Source organism: Leptomonas pyrrhocoris (genome assembly GCF_001293395.1).
Source record: "Leptomonas pyrrhocoris isolate H10 chromosome Unknown, whole genome shotgun sequence".
NCBI classification, from domain to species: domain Eukaryota; phylum Euglenozoa; class Kinetoplastea; order Trypanosomatida; family Trypanosomatidae; genus Leptomonas; species Leptomonas pyrrhocoris.
In genome coordinates, this window is record NW_015438369.1 from 404,560 (window position 1) to 421,039 (window position 16,480).

At 59.2% G+C, this 16,480-nt stretch overlaps 4 protein-coding genes across 4 annotated transcripts; all 4 read left to right on the top strand.

The window, feature by feature from the left end:
- Positions 1–304: 304 nt before the first annotated feature.
- ABB37_06190 (hypothetical protein) lies at positions 305–631 on the top strand (the record flags this gene model as incomplete). The annotated part of the gene is made up of 1 exon (XM_015804455.1): positions 305–631. The coding sequence occupies one exon, from the start codon at positions 305–307 to the stop codon at positions 629–631; it is 327 nt and encodes a 108-aa protein (XP_015657029.1).
- Positions 632–3,136: 2,505 nt separating this feature from the next.
- Positions 3,137–5,680, top strand: ABB37_06191 (hypothetical protein; the record flags this gene model as incomplete). The annotated part of the gene is made up of 1 exon (XM_015804456.1): positions 3,137–5,680. The coding sequence occupies one exon, from the start codon at positions 3,137–3,139 to the stop codon at positions 5,678–5,680; it is 2,544 nt and encodes an 847-aa protein (XP_015657030.1).
- A 1,003-nt stretch (positions 5,681–6,683) lies between these two features.
- ABB37_06192 (putative 5-oxoprolinase) lies at positions 6,684–10,736 on the top strand (the record flags this gene model as incomplete). Its single annotated transcript, XM_015804457.1, has 1 exon — positions 6,684–10,736. One exon carries the CDS (start codon positions 6,684–6,686, stop codon positions 10,734–10,736), a length of 4,053 nt encoding a protein of 1,350 aa, XP_015657031.1.
- A 1,234-nt stretch (positions 10,737–11,970) lies between these two features.
- On the top strand, positions 11,971–16,239 carry ABB37_06193 (hypothetical protein; the record flags this gene model as incomplete). Its single annotated transcript, XM_015804458.1, has 1 exon — positions 11,971–16,239. One exon carries the CDS (start codon positions 11,971–11,973, stop codon positions 16,237–16,239), a length of 4,269 nt encoding a protein of 1,422 aa, XP_015657032.1.
- Between the last annotated feature and the right edge of the window lie 241 nt (positions 16,240–16,480).

Consider the following 16,480-nt stretch of genomic DNA (forward strand, 5'->3'; position numbering starts at 1 on the left):
CCCGAGTATTTCCTTGTGCCTTTTCTGCATCACTCGCACCGCCTTTTACCCCACCCCGCACGCACTTCTCCCTGCATGGTCGCCACGTCGGCAGGTTCTAACATCACCGAACACCGCACTCTCTCCACTCTTACACAATTAAGAGAGAGAAAGAAAAAGCCTTTCTTCTCGTCCGTTTTCATCTCTTCTCTCTTTCCCCCTGTATTCTCCACGAAGTTTGCGGTCAAGGAAATACGTTGAAGCAGAGTCATTACCGAGTTTGCGCATCCCTTCTACAAATATATACACACCCAAGCAAGCAATCATGCCTTCCATTAACACCCTCATCGCGGCTTTCCTTGTGGCGGCCGTGTCTTTTGTGAACGTGGTCGAGGCGCAGGCCCCCGGCACCTTCACGGACGAGAACGTGCGTCATCAGAAGTGCAGTAAGGGCTGCGTGGCGGGTCTGCTCGTGATGGCCGGCGTTGCCGCCGTCTTCTTCTCTGGGGTGATGTGCTTCGCCATCTGGCCTGCCGCGGAGCTGACGAGCCGCCAGGAGAAGCGTGCCGCCGCCCGCAAGCGCATTCAGGAGCGCAAGGAGGCCGAAGAGGAGGCCCGCGCCAAGAACGAAGCTCTCAAGGACGATGAGTAAAAAGGTTTTTTTTTTGAGTTCTTCTGTCGTATTTGGCTCTCTTTTTCTCTCTTTTCATGAAGGCTGACACGCACACACAGGAACGCCAGTTGTGATCCTTGTCTGCGTGCTCAAGCACGTCCCTCCTCCGGTGACAAATACAAAGTCCGATGCATGTTCTCGCTTGCGTGCGTGCGCACACGTGTGCTTTCCTCGCTTTCCGCCTCGCAGTAGAGCACGAGAACAGAGAGGGCACAAACTCTCTGGCTTCACCCGATCAGCCTCTATCTTATTTATATATTTGTTCTTTTGTTTTAATTTATATAGCTAGCTATATAAATCTATTTCGTAGAGGAAAAAGCTCAAATATGGATCTATGTCACGGCCCCCTCTTAAATTTCGTTGACGGATACCAAAGAAAGAAGCTAGACTGTAGTAACTGAAAAGAAGAAGAATGAGAGAAGGAATGAAAGGAGAAGGCGAGCTGCGGCTGGCCGTTGCAAATGATGAGGGCGGTAGCTGGTCTATGAAACCAGGTTGGGTGCGTCGAAAAGCGCAGAAAAATGGGCGACTATTGATGTGTCACACCACGAAGATGGTCGCCTGCTGTTTTCTTCTTCTCCCTTTCCTCGCTACAGTACCTCTAGAAACATCTCATTTCGAAGTAAACGGCAGTTGGGATTCCCCACCTGCTGTGCGCTTCACCGCCGCCGACTAGTATTCGTCTTCTTGCCGACTGTGTCCGTGTGAGTGTGCGTGTGTGTGTGTGTGTGTTATTTATATAACGCTCGCCTCTCAGTGCATTGAAGAGAAGAGTATTGCAAGACTTAAAAACGGTGTTTTGCTGAACGAAGCAACAGAAAGGAGTGAAAAATGCCGATAGAGATCCATTTCTGTTTTTCTTTCAAGCTTCCGTTCTTTTGTGTGTTATTTTGTCTTTCTTTTTTGAGTAATGCAGCAGTGGGACTGTGCGTGCACACCGAACATCGTCGAGGATCTCCGCCTCACATTGTATTTTGTATCTTCCTCCTCTTCTTTTCCCCGTATTTCACCGCCTATTTCTCCGCACACGCGCACCCCGGCTGATGGTGTGTTTTGTGTGTTCTGTTTTATTACTTCCCCTTCTCTCTTCGCGCTGCGCTCTTCCCCGTTTTGTTTTCTGGCGTGCCGCTCTGAAGCTCAGCTTTGCCCAATTTCTATGCGGCTGTTGTTCTCTGCATGAAGAAGCTGCAAGTGGGCCTCAGCCGGTGAGGACGAAAAGGTGGCAAAAAGGGATCTTTCTTTAGGGAAAGGGAAGTTCTTCTTTTATTCATGAGTACGTACCACTATCGGCTAGATAGGTGAAACAAAAAATCAGCAAAAATAATAACATAAGCCTCGCCACGCACACGTGAAACGTACGCGTACGAGATTGTTTATTTGAGCAGGAAGAAGCGTCACGACGCACGGCCTAGAGAGGTTCTCGCTCGACGCCTTCGCTTGAGTGTCTCAATGCCTCGAGCGTGAATGCAGACAGGAGTAGTGCTCTCTTTTTTATTTTCCTCCGTCCTGCGTGACGAGAGCGTTCTCTCCTATTCGTTGTATTCGGCATAACAGCTGTAAAAGAAGGGCTCTTGTGGTGTTGCTCTTCTTCTTTTGGTGGGCCTCGCTTCGTGGAAACGCAGGCTCTGTCGTCCTCTCAGAGAGAGTACAGCTGAAAGCAAATGCTGTCGTCGGCACCTTTCATTTCTCTCTCTCTCTCTCTCTCTCTATTCCCTCTTTCTCTTTTGTGGTGTTGAAGCGTGCCGTTATGCCACCTACCATCTGTTCTAACACTTCTCGTTATATACGCGCAGCATTGGCTCAACAGCAAAATATATATATGTACATATATTTAAACTCGTCTGATTTGTGTGTGTGCATCGCCTCGAATTCGTTTCCCTGGTGACGCCTCTATTTTCACGAGAGACTCAACGGATATTTGGCCTTCTGCTCTCACGTTTGTTTGTTTCCTTTGTTTTTCTGTGTTTGTTTCTCCTCTACAGCGGTCCCCTCTCCTTCAGTCTCCGCCAGTTGCATTGGAAGACGCGTTTATCTTTCTACTCTTACAGGTCGCATTCACTTCACGGTGACTCGAACGTAATCGCCTCTTTGTCTCATCTTTTCTGCATAAACATATTATAGTACCTAATAGGAATCGGTTGTGCGATATCAACCTCCGCGTTTGTGGTGCTGCTGTGAAGTTGCTCGTTTCGCTCTCTTTCTTCGCCCGCAGCACTTGGGATATATACACACACACACACATGTACCGCCGTCAGGAGCGCCCCCATCAGTAAGTAGGCCTGCTTTTTCTCTCCCCCTCGCTCGAACTCTTTCATTCAGTAGAGCGTTGTTGTTGTTGTTGCTATTGGGACGGGGAGTCTCGCTCTTCCTCGTTCCGTCCGCTCACCTCGTGTATGAAGAGGGGAAAGTGCATCTTCTTCTCGGCACCCATTAGTAACTCTTCAGCTTGTTTGTTTGATCGTTGAATTTTTCTTTTGCAGCATCATGGAGTGGCGGACTTCTTCATACGTGCGCGAAGAACCAGACCGGTTCATCGAAGTCCGCAGTAGTCGGCGTCGCCGTTATCGCACGTCTGTCGTCACTTGTGGGGTGGCGGTGCTTGCCTTCTGTGCCTTGATCCTCTTGTTCTTCTACATCTCCATGCGCACCGCCACCACGCTCTTCGATGCGGCGGTGACCGACACGGCGTGGTGGACGGCGTCTCGAAACGGGCTTGAACTGAAAGAGGCCCTGCACCGGCAAGCCCTGCAGAACGCGCCGCCCGCCCACGCCCTCTCCATGCATCAGATTCTTTTCATTAGCTGTAATCGCCATGATCGCAGCCAAGCGTATTGGGCCAACATCGCGGTGGCGGCGCAGTGCGAGCTGCTCTCCAGGAATGACCGGGCAGCAGCCGCACCATGCCGGCGGCTCTACGCCGGTCAAACTCCTTTGAGTCTCAGTGGTGATGTTTTAGCAGAGGAAAAGAAGTGGCTTCGAGAGGCGGCGCCGCTGACGTCGTTGGCGGATGTCCCCCTCGGCGCCTGCGGCTCCGTCTACGACTCTCCCGTCGCTGCCCAGCACCGCGCGTCCATGCTGTCGTCGGTCAAGGCAGACGACGCGGCGGCACGTAGCGCAGCCTTGCGCTTTCCTGTTGCACCGGTCACGGCGGCCCCCCTCCCCCTCGACGCGGCGTTGTGGCTCGGCGACGCGATCTACGCGGACAAGCGAGCCGACGGCGAAGACGGCCAGTCGCTGTTCTTCCACCACACGAACACCCTCGCGGATGTCGGCCATTTCTGGCGTGTGCAGCGCGATGCACCGGAGTACGGCGCCTTTGTGTCAAGCTGCGTCGCCACGACGACGACTGCCGCATCGCCTTCCAATGAAACACTCCCTAAACCCTCCGTACGCGTCTTAGGCGCGGAGGAAGCAGACGCCAAACGCCAAGAGCGGAAAACGCTCCCAGTCACCACAGCAACGCAGGCCCCAACTCGGATAGAGGTGTTGGGTCATATGGCCAACACAGCCAACACTCTCATCATTCCCGATCCGCCGGCCGTGGTTGCCGGGCCGCAGCACAACGTCTGGGGCACCTGGGATGATCATGACATGGGCAAGAACGACGGAGGCAAAGAGTACCCCTACAAACACGTAACCCAACGGTTTTTTCTCGACTTCTTGAAGGCTCCTGCAACGGACCCGCGGTGGACGCGTGCCGGGGTGCACGAGGCATACACGTTGCCTTTCCACGCCGTGGTGGACGACTCCAAACGCTGGGGACGCTCATTGGAGAATCTTTTGAATCAGCTCTACGAGTACGCCGTGTGTGTGATTCTGCTGGACGTGCGCTCCTTCCGTGACCCGCCCAACGCAACCCACGTCGGCGATATGCTCGGCGCGGCGCAGTGGGCGTGGTTCGAAGCGCAACTCCAGCGCTTCACCACACGCACCGCTGACGGTCGGGAACCGTGCGCCGTCACTCTTATCGGGAGCGGTATTCAGTTCATGCTGGATGAGAAGCCCGCAGAGAACTGGGCCGCGTTCCCCGACGCGCGAGACCGCCTGCTGGGTCTTCTTCGCATTTACAAGGCGGAGCGGGTTGCCCTCCTGACCGGTGACGTGCACATGGGTGAGCTAGGCGGCGACTTCACGGAGCACACGATTGCGCACGTCCTCGGCTACCCACTGCTGGAGGCCACCAGCTCGGGTCTGACGCACAGCGCGAACATGTTACTCCTGCCAGCCGTTCTCCCGCGGTTTTTCCGCACACCGCGCCGACTGTCCCTGTACGTGGAGAAGAACTTTGGCATGGTGCGGCTGTCGGTGGATTTGCTGCGCTTGCCCGCCCTTCGTCCTTACTTTAATGACACAATTAAACCTGCCGGTCCGTCGTCGGGTCTTTTCCGGACCGTGGAGGAGCGTCAGGCCGCTCGCGCCGTCGTGCAGCGGGCGCTCAACGTCACCTTCACCATTTTCTCCATCCCACAGCACGGGCAGCCGGTGCACCGGCTCAACTTTCCGCTTTCCATGCTGACCTACGCCGACGGCCCCGCCTATCTGGACGCGGCGGTGGATCCGTACAGCGGGGACGTGCAGATCCAGAACGCGGCGGATGGGACGTCTACGCCGACTAAGGCGACGGCGACGGGAGCACCGCCTGGCGTCACCACCTTCACCCTGCGGAACGGCACAACTGTGTCGGTCGTCCATTACCCCGTCTCCACTCCTGTGCCGTTTGTGACGTGGGGCAGTCGCGTGGCCCAGCGCTACGTCTTCACGCGCAGCTCTGTGTCGGAGTCGATGAAGTGGTGTGTCCTTTCGCACGTCTGCGTCTCCGTTGTGTGTCTGGTCCTGTGTATGGGATGGGTCTTGCGCTGGGTGCGACGGCGACGACGGCAGCAGCGACAGCAGCGAAGGGCAGAGGGGCAGGCGCCGCTGCTGTCGCGCAATACGGAGCTGCGCGGCGACGCGATAAATTTGGCGCCGGCTCCGCAGAGATGGTGGAAGAAGCTGCTCCATCGATTGCGGAAAGACAAGAATGGATGAGCTTGTGCGCCGCGAGTCGAGCTTGCGATGTACTGCAAAGTTTTCTCCCTCTCTCGATGAGTGTGTGTTCGCTACTCCGCCGCGTTGTGTTTTTAAGTCGTGTTGCTCTCATGAGTACATCGATAAACCGTTTCCTCGTCGTAATTCCCTTAAGCTTTTTTCTTAGATGCTTCGCTTTTCACAGAAGCCTTCATTGAGAGCTCTGTTTTCTCTTTCTCTCTCTCTCGCCCGTCTTTCGTACCTGAAAAAGTAATGGCAGTAGCTTGAAACGCGAATTCTTTTGTTTTTGGAACTTTCGCCGCCGTTTCCTGAAAGTGCTAGGAAGAAAGACGAAGACGTTGGCTGTGCTTTTGAAGCTTCTTGGCACCAACGTGCATGCCGGCATTCGCATGAGCGACCGCCTGAGAGCCTCTTCCCCCTTCATTCTCTCTTAACGCATGACGTAGTGAAGCCAACTTTCAACGTCTACGCTGTCGTGCTGTTTTATCGATGCTCTTCCACGAGGAAATACTAGTCGCAACGCAACACCAATTATATTCATATGTATTGATATATATATATATTGCTTTCCATCACTGCGTGCTTCTCCTCGTTCCGCTTGCCCTTGTCACCCCTCTATCTCTCTCTCTGCTCTCTGCTCTGATCTTCTTTCTCGGTTCGCATGCGAAGCGCTACGCCACCCTCCACAACACTGCGTTGCAAACGTGAAATAAATGAGAACGAAATAACTTGATAACGTCCACCACACCCAGCCCCCAACGACCCAACACTTCCGGGGTTTTCCTTTTCTTCTTTTTTCCAGGTCAAAAAGGGGGAACAAAAAGGTCTGCCGTCTCTTTCCTGCGCTTGTTTTTTGGCCTTTTCGAATCGATCGTTTATTTATTTGTTTTTTTTATCGATTTAACAGCAACACTTCCACCGACAGCGGGCCTCACCCATCGTGCCAACGTACACCTCCAGCATTCTCTCAGCAAGTGCAGATCTTTGTGCTGAGCGAAAAGTCATGTCCAACCCGTCACCGTCAGGCGAAGCAAAGGAGACGCGCTTTCCTGCCTTTCGCTTTGCCGTTGACCGTGGCGGCACCTTCACCGACATCATCGCCCACGTCACGCACGCCGATGGCACCGTCACGCAGGAGGTGGCGAAGCTGCTTTCGGTGGACCCGCAGCACTACCCCGATGCCCCGAGTGAAGGCATTCGCCGCATTCTGCGCAAGTACGTCCCCGACGTGGTAGCCGCCACTGGGCCGGTGGACGTGTTGCACTTGGAGGAGGTGCGCATGGGCACCACTGTCGCGACCAACGCCTTACTCGAGCACAACGGCGAGCGCTGTGCGATGGTGCTGACGGACGGCTTTGATGACATCCTCACAATACGCGACCAGGCCCGTCCGCAGCTTTTTGCGCTGAACATCGTGAAGGTGCGCGCGCTGCCGGAGCAGGTGATGATGGCGAAGGAGCGTGTACGGCCGGTTTCCTCCCAAGAGCAAGCCTCGTACACCTCTCCCGCGGCGTGGCCCTCCACGTGGGTGCGGTGTGGGGAAAGCTTCGTGGTGGAGGTGCTACAGCCGCTGGACGTCACGGACATGCGTCGAAAGCTGCAACAGGCCTACGACGCCGGCATCCGCAGCGTGGCCGTGTGCCTCCTGCACTCCTACGCCTACGCAGTGCATGAACGGCAGGTGAAGCAAATCGCGCAGGAGGTCGGCTTCCCGGCCATCTCCCTCTCTAACGAGCTCATGGCCCTCATCAAGTACGTCCCCCGCTCCATCACGGCGTCCGTCGACGCGTACCTGAGCCCGCTGATTCTGCACTACGTCGCCTCCTTCAAGGCAAACTTCGCCCACAACCTGGCGGGCGTGCGACTGTACTTCATCCAAAGCGACGGCGGCCTCACCAGCGCGGATACCTTTTACGGCTACCGTGCGGTGCTGAGCGGGCCGGCGGGTGGCGTCGTCGGTTACGCGCACACGTGTGCCGCCGACTTGGGGGCGCAAGTGCAAGCCGTAGGCTTCGACATGGGCGGCACCAGCACGGATGTCTCACGCTGCGAGGGGGCCACAGTGCACCACACGGTGGAGGCGGAGATCGCGGGCACCCCGCTGCAGGCTCCGCAGGTGCAGGTGCACACCGTCGCCGCCGGTGGGGGGTCGCTGCTGCGGTGGGAAAACGGCATGTTCCACGTGGGGCCTGCCTCGGCTGGCGCGCACCCTGGTCCGGCGTGCTACGCAAAAGGCGGCCCCCTCACCGTGACGGATGCGAACTTGGTGCTGGGCCATCTGCACGCGGACTACTTCCCCAAAGTCTTCGGCCCCAACGCGGACCAGCCGCTGGACAAGGAAGCGTCGCTGCGCGGCTTCAGGGCACTCGCCGAGGAAATCGCACGCGACCGTCACGACGCCACGCCGATGTCAATTGAGGAGCTCGCCTTCGCCTACGTGAAGGTGGCGAATGAGGCGATGTGCCGGCCCATTCGCAACATCACCGAGGCAAACGGCTACCGCTGCGCTGAGCATGCCCTGGCGGTCTTTGGCGGGGCGGGTGGGCAACACGCCTGTGCCATGGCCCGGTCCCTCGGCATGAACAGGATTTACGTTCACCGCCTCGCCTCCATTCTCAGCGCCGTCGGTGCCAGCGTGACGAACGTGGTGGAGGAGCGCATGACGAGCGTGCGGCTTGATCTGCGCGACGACGGCTTCGCCACGATTGCGGAGCAACAGTTGGTGGAGCTAGCCGCGTCGGCGGTGGCGCAGCTGCGACGCATCGGCTTCGACGAGGAGCATACCGTGGTGGAACGCTTCCTGAGCATGCAGTACGAAGGCACGAACACAAGTCTGATGATTGCCGAAGACGATCCCCGCGCAGCGTCAGCAGAGGCGTCGGCAGAGAAGGCAGCAGCACCAAACGCCGTCAGCGCGGCCAAGTTTGAGCAGGTATACCTGGCTCAGTATCAGCAGCAGTACGGCTTTGTGCTCAGCGGGTCGCGCCGCATCATTGTCGACGGGGTCCGCATTCGTGCTCTCGGTACACTGGAGAGCCGTGCGGAGCGTCACGAGCGCGCCGTCGCGGTGGAGACGCCCGCTCAAAAGGCGCTGCAGGCGCCGCCGTACTCAGCCCAGGGCGCGACGCCGACCCCGCAGCCGGTGTCGATGATGGCGAGCTACTTTGCTTCTGGCTGGGAGAACATTCCTGTGTACCACGTCGATCCTGCGAACGGCCCGGTGCATGGCCCCGCGCTGCTCATTATGAACGGCACCAGCGTCTTGCTCGAGCACGCCTCGACCGCCTACACAAACGACAAAGGCAATGTTATCATTCACACGGAGCAGGTCGTGGAGCAGTTCACAACGGAGCTGAACCCGCTGGCTCTCTCCATCTTCGCCCATCGCTTCATGTCCATCGCAGAGCAGATGGGGAACGCGCTGCAGCGCACGAGCATCTCGACGAACATCAAAGAGCGTCTGGACTTCAGCTGTGCCATCTTCGACCCCGACGGCAACCTCGTCGCGAACGCGCCACACATCCCCGTGCATCTCGGTGCGATGGGGGCAGCCGTTCGATGGCAGCGTGACCACTACGGCGGCAAGTGGAGGCCCGGCGATGTCATGCTGACAAACCACCCCGCCTGCGGTGGCAGCCATTTGCCCGACATCACCGTCGTCTCCGCCTACTTCCACGAGGACCGCGTGATGTTTTACGTCGCGTCCCGCGGCCACCACACGGACGTGGGCGGCACCACGCCGGGGTCGATGCCGCCCTTCTCCAAGTCCCTGCTAGACGAAGGCGCCGCCATCAAGACGTTGAAGCTGGTGCAGGAGGGTGAGTTCAACGAGGAGGGCATTCGAGAGGCGCTGCTCGCCCCGGGCAAGCTGCCCGGCATGTCAGGCTGCCGCACCCTCGAGGACAGCGTCTCGGACCTGCGTGCGCAGGTGGCAGCCAACAACCGCGGCATCCAGCTGCTGAAAGGTCTCATTGGGTCTTACACCCTGGCGGTGGTGCAGGCATACATGCGCCACATCCAGACCACCGCGGAGCTGGCGGCGCGCAATGTGTTGCAGCGCATCGCGCGCGAGTACGGCAAAAGCGGCGACGAGGGCGAGAAGGGAGTTGTCACGCTGCAGGCCTCCGACTACATGGACGACGGCACGCTCATTAGTCTGCGCATTTCCATCGAGACAGAGACGGGTGCAGCAACGTTTGACTTCACCGGCTCGGGCAGTCAGGTGATGAACTCCACGAACTGTCCCACCGCCGTGGTGCACTCAGCCATCATCTACTGCATTCGCTGCCTCGTCGACTCGAACATTCCGCTGAACCAGGGCTGCATGAAACCGGTGACGGTCATCGTCCCACCTAGCTCCATCCTGTGCCCCGATGATGACCTCCCCGTCGTGGCCGGTAACGTGACGACGAGTCAGCGGGTGACAGACGTGGTGCTCATGGCCCTGCGCGCCGCGGCGAACTCGCACGGCTGCATGAACAACTTCACCCTCGGCGCGAAGGACTTCGCCTACTACGAGACCATCTGCGGCGGCAGCGGCGCCGGCCCCAGCTTCGCAGAGACGTCGGCGGTGCACACGCACATGACCAACACCCGCCTTACTGACCCCGAAATCTTCGAGGCGCGCTATCCGGTGCTGCTGCGGATGTTCCGCGTTCGGCGCGACTCCGGCGGCGTCGGTCGCTTTCGCGGCGGCGACGGCGTTGTGCGCAGTGTCCTGGCGCTGCGCGACATGACGGCGGTGTTGCTGACGGAGCGGCGTGTGTTGGCCCCACACGGGTTGTTTGGCGGTGGTGAAGGCAAGCGGGGTCTCAACATTCTGTACGCCCCTGTTCGTGCCGCTGCCGCTGACGCCGGTGCTCCTACGGCGCATGGGTGGACGACGGCCCAAGAAATGCTGCACGACGCGGCGCGTGGTGATTGGATGACGGAGGAGGCGCAGCCGCTGTACCACCCGCGCAACATCGGCGGCAAGAACGTGATAGAGGTGAAGATGGGCGACATTATGACCATCCTTACGGCCGGCGGTGGTGGGTGCTACCCGCCGTCTTTGTGAGAGTTTTTTTCTTTCTTCTTTCTGAAGTTTCCTCGTTTCGTTCTTCGGTCCTTGTGATATGCGTGGACATAAATGCACGTCGGTGTAATGCAAATGAAAAGCCGTCGACGTTCTTCTAACAGTCGATGCTATCGTCGTTGTTGATGCTCTTGTTTTTCTATACGCCTCGTAGTCGGACAGGTTTGCAGTCTCCTGTGTTATTGTTTTCTCGGCAGCGAATTCGGCAGCTTTCCGGTGGTGCGTGCGGGCGCGTCTTTTCTTTTCGTTTTCCTTTCCTGCTTACTCCGTATGCGCAGTCCTGTCGAAACGCACTCGACCGTTGTTCCTCCAGCTCTTTTAACTCGATAATGCCGTTTGTTGAAGTAGTCCAAGAGGGTAAGAGAGGAGGAGAGCGCGCGTGCCAAGTGGACGCACGCACAAAATCTTTTTGCCCATCACCTCTTGGTATCTGCGCCGGCTGCCGTTTGCTTTTGTTTTTCTATTTGCTTTGATTTTGGGTGTTTCTACGCCTCGTCATTCCTTTATGGTCATTACACTTTAAAAGAAAACAGAGAAGAAAAGCGCTGTTCGAGTCATGAGGCGCTCCAAATCCGAAGCCGCACGCCGTGCTTGTGCGCGCCACTTCTCATGAATCGTAAGCTGATCGCAGATGCTGAGGCATCGGTGCCGCGTGGGTGTCCTACAAAAAAAAAACCGGCTTTTACGCCTTTCTTCGGTACGCCATTCTACTCCCACCTCGCCTTTCGTCGTGTCTTTCTTTCTCCTTTTATACGGCTTCATGTACGTCTTTACGCAGGGACAGAGTTGCTTCAGGTCTCCATTGCCCAGGAAGCGCAACTTCTTTGGCGTTCTCGTTCATACAAGCGCGCCCACACAGAGAGACCCGCTCCACGAGGCAAAAGCGTGCGGTTTCCCTTTGCGCTGTGTTGCACACATAGTATTTAAAGAAAAAACCAAAAACCTTGTTTGCTTTTCTGTACTTTGCCTTACCTAATTAGTATACATTCGTTTCCTGTACACTGTACTCGCTCATATATCTATATATATATATATTTGAGGGGTCTTTACCATTAATATTTGCCTTTGAAGTGGATCTACGGTTTGGGGGTTACTCGTCTCTTTCTCTGCTCAACAGCGTTATTTATTCTTATTTTTATTTCGCGCTGTTCGAACAAACGCATGCTTTGCTTTTTCTCGCTAACTTCAGCAACCACATAACAGAGTTCCCACCAAGATGAGGGCTAACGATCAACGAGAGACGGGTGGGGAGCCAAAGAAGCCGTCTGCTCACGTGGCACCCTCCACCACATCCCCGCCCGCTGCCACGTCCGCCGCACAACATGAAAGCGTAGGAAAAACACGCAGCTCTGACGATGTGCACACGGCGGGAAACGAATCCACCCAAACGTACGCAAGCGCGTCAGCCGCCGCAGCTTCCAGCACCGCTCTTGTCCAGAGGAACCCACACGTCACGGTGCGTACACGACCCCCTGCCACACTGCAGCAGCAGCAAGGCAGCGGCGGCGCTCTTCTCCCTCTCAACCCGACTACCCGCCGCGTCGCTATTAGCTTGGGCAAAGCCGGCATCTCCATCGCGGACGGCCTGCTGCTGTCGTGCAACGCAATCCTCAACCCCATCGTCTCCGCCTCCTTCGTGGTGTACGAGTCTGTCAAGGTGGTCCAAGCCTACCGCCACGGCGACTTGAACCGACTGGGCTACCACACCACTAAGGGTGACGTCGCCCTGCGCATCGGGAAAGAGCTGACGATGACGGGCGTAGGCATTGCCATTGGCCAGGGCATCGGTGCGCTGGTTGGTCTCAGTGGCATTCCCGTGGCCGGTCAGCTGGTGGTGGCCACGCTGCTGTCGGTGGGGCTTGGCATCTGTGTAGGCACGCTGGTGACGCACTACGTGGACCGCTTCACCGCACGGCTGCAGCTGCGCCACCAGTACGGCTACCCGGCTGATGAGCGTGGCACCCGCCGCCGCTTTGAGGTGCTGCTCGAGCGTCGCCATGACCTGTCCACCCTGGAGACCTGTCGCGTGGTCCAGCACTATGCGGACTACCGGGTGGCGTGTGGGTGGGAGAGTGCCAACGACCTCGACGACTACCGCGCCTCGGGCGACATAACGCAGATGCCGGTGTCGCTGCAGCACTTCGCCGTGGTGCAGCTCCAGCGCAAGTGGGGTTTCGTCAAGGTGCGCGCGCAGTGCCGGCAGATCTATCGGGCGCTGCTGCTCGTCCACCACCCCGACCGTGGCGGATCGACGGAGATGGCGGCGCAGCTGAACAAAGACTTCGAGTTTTTTGCCTTCTGCCAAGGCTGGGACGGCGACTGCGTCTCGCTGCTGCGCGGTGGCGAGACCCACAACAATACGGATGCAGCCATACCTGCAAGTGGAGGCCCGGCCGCACGCAGAAGTCGCGGCAGTGTCGTGGTCGACTACCTCCGCTCTCTCTTCCGCAACGACACCAACTCCCACGTCGGCGCAAACGACTTGCACCAGTTTGGCCTGCTCACGCTGGAGGCCGGCACCCCGGCAGATATGCACCGCCTCGACGTCACCGTCTCCTCCCTCTCGTCCTCGACTCGCCCCTTGGACAGCCGCCCCCACCACAGCAATTCGCACAGCCGCGACGGCACCACGAGTGTCAGTGACGAGGACGAGGAGGACGACGACGACATCGATGGCAGCGGTGTGACGGCCGCCGTGCGGCAGCGCAGCGTGACGCGTGTGCTGAACAGCCTGCACGAGGCGTACGCTGCCACGGCGGAGCTCATCACCTTTGCCGGACTCGTGCGAGTGTCCGACGACGCGCAGGCCTGGGCGAGGCTGCACGACGATGTCAGCCTCTTCCAGCGCCTGCAGTACTTCATCTCTGTCCACACGCTAGCGGGAGATAGTAGGGGAGAGAGAAGAAGCGCAGACGAGGAGAGCGCTGCGGCTTTGAAGGCGGACCCATCGCCGCCGCTCGTCTTCCACGGTTTCCGCTGGTCGACCGCAGAGGAGGCCGTTGCGCGTCGCGAGGAGGTGCGACGTGCGATTGTCGCCGCCGTCTTCACCGAAGAGACGAGTCAGCAACTCGCGTTCCTTCTGGATCTGTGGCGCACCGCGAAGGCAGTGGCGGAGAGCTATTTCCGCGCGTGCCAGCAACAGGACGGTATCGACGGTGCGTTGACAGAGAGCGGCCGTGGTGGTCCTCACAAAGATGAGGGCCGTGAGACGCTCGACACCCTCCTGCGCATTCACAAGCAGCTGGACGCAGCTGGTGAAGCAGCGCGTGGGTCGTGGCATGGCCGTTTAGAAGAGTGGGCCACGCGCACCGCACCTGGCTTCTCTTCATTCATGGAGGACGTCAAGGAAGTTGGCCTGACCGCGAGCAACGCCCTGGCCGCGGAGTATTCCATGCACACCCTCCCCTCCGAGCAAGACCAATGCTTGGAGTACTGCAAATCGTGGACTCGGAAGCAAGATACGCTGCAGTCGCTACTCTCCGAGTTGCAGCTCGCCTATGCGGAGCGCAAAGCCTCCGCGGCTTCGAGCGACGACCTCGCGAGGCGCATGGACGACTACCAAGCCCAGCTCCTGCTCCTGCACAAACAAATGGCGGTGGTTGACGTGGGGATTGCGGAGTGGGGCGGAGCGTGTGCGGCACACTTCCCCGAGCTCACGCCGACCCTGCGCTGGCTCCCCTCCACGTGTCTCCAGGCCGTCGCGCTGTGGCCGGCGGAGGCGCCAAGTGCGCTGCCGTCGCGCTTTGTTGCTTTTGAGCGCGAGCGCACGCTGCTCCACTACAGTCGGGTGGAACAGGAGCCCAGCAACCCCTTCGAGCCCTTCACCGCACGAGCGGTGTCGACCACGCCGCCGGCAGACCTCTTATCCCAGGACGCCACGGTGGTGAAGGACGACGATGCCGAGACAATTCTCACCAGCTTCGAGGTGGACCGGAAGGTGGAAGACGCGGTGGTGTCGCGAGACGGCGTCGGCATGGCCCTGCTACAGGCGGTGTACAACGACCCGCTCACGGGCGAGATCACGCCGTGCTGGTTGAAGCGGTACTCTTTCCCGTCTTTCCCGCCAACGAGCACCGACGAGCCCGACGCCGCCACGGCAGCCAACATCCGTCGTCTCGCCCACACAATTGTCGCCGAGGAAGTGGTAACCTCCGAGCAGTGCAGCAGCGACCGTATCGTTTCTGCCCGCGATGTCTTCTACCACCGCGAGCGCCACGAGCTGTTTGTGCACTACGTGCGCGGCGCGACGCAGCAGCGCTTCCGCTCCTCGAACGACGTCCGCCGCCAGGTGGAGCCCATTGGACTGCGCTGGCTGCACGACGTTCTGGAGTGCGTCATTTGCCTCCACACGTGCCATCTGGCGCACGGGCAGCTCTGCCTGAGCAGCTTCACGTACGACGACTTTGGCAACACAGCCCTCGGCACGTTTTCTCCGGCGTGGAACGGCACCAATGCGTCTGCGCTGCGGCGGTCGGTCGGGCCGCTCAACGACAAGCAGTCCGCGCCTGCCCCGGTCACCCTCGCTGAGCGGCAGCGTTGCGACACGGTGGACCTCGGCATAATGCTTCTCACTGAGGTGCTCCCGCTGTTAGCCGGTGCTCGTACAGCCGCTGGCGCCACGCCCACCACGTCCCCGACGTCGAAACAGTCGCAGGCCAGTGAACTTGGCAGCGAGGAGGACGTGGCCCGCGTCATGGAGGCCGTCGCGTCCCACCTGGTCGGCAAGGAGGAGCCGCTCTGGTCTCTCCTCGACGCCAGGAAGTTTGTGCGCCGCTTCCTGCAGCTCCGCCTGGGAGACGTCGCCGTCTTCTCCAAGCACGTCGCCTACCCATCCCAGTGGGCCGTGCGGGGACCCATCCCACCCGTGCAGCTGGTCGCCGCAAACGTCGCCCACTTCAACTTCACCGCATTGCCGTCGGCGGCGCGGGTGCGTGTGTACCAAAACCGGCATCTTTCCCTGTGGGAGACGTACTGGCGGTGCCGCCGCAAGATGGTGGCGTTGCACCACAGCACCTTCATGCAGCCCTCCGCCGTCGCGCAGGCACCGGCGCTGCTGTTTTGCAGCGACGACTATGAAGTGCACGAGCGCTACCTCTGGGCGCCGTGCGAGGACGAGGCGACGGCGTGGGAATGCTGTCAGGACGGCTTCCGCTACCTGCAGCGGCGCGCCACGCCACTCACGCCAGACGACGACATGGCTGCCTTCGCCCTGTGCGCGCCGTCGCCCGCGCAGGGCCAGACAGTGTGGGGCGTTGTGTGTCGCGTGGCTCTCGGCACCACCGTCGAGGAGACACAAGAGGAACTTGAGACGGCGAAAAGCGCCGCGGACACGAGCACGGCGCAGTACAACAAGCTGTCGTACGCGGCGCAGCGGCGGAGCCACTTTTCCCCGCCACGCCAGCCGCCGCCCTTGTCGTCACGACTGTGGGTGCCGTCGCCGTGGGCGCGTTGCTACCCCGAGTTCTTCGTGCAGCTTTCCCTGTAACACAGCAGCTCTCACGCCCGTGCCGCTTTTAACTGCACAGCGCCGTCAGCAGAGACACATGCCATAAAGAACGATTAAGCGAAACGGGGGAACAACCCCAGCACCGCGGGAACACCGCTGTTTTCGTCCACCCCGGCTTCGGCGCCGCGTTTTTCCCCTTTGCGGCGGCTGGCCGCGGCCCGGCCTGCCCCGCTGCGCCTCCCCGGAAAAAACCCCCTCCCACATCGTCCCCACCTCTGCC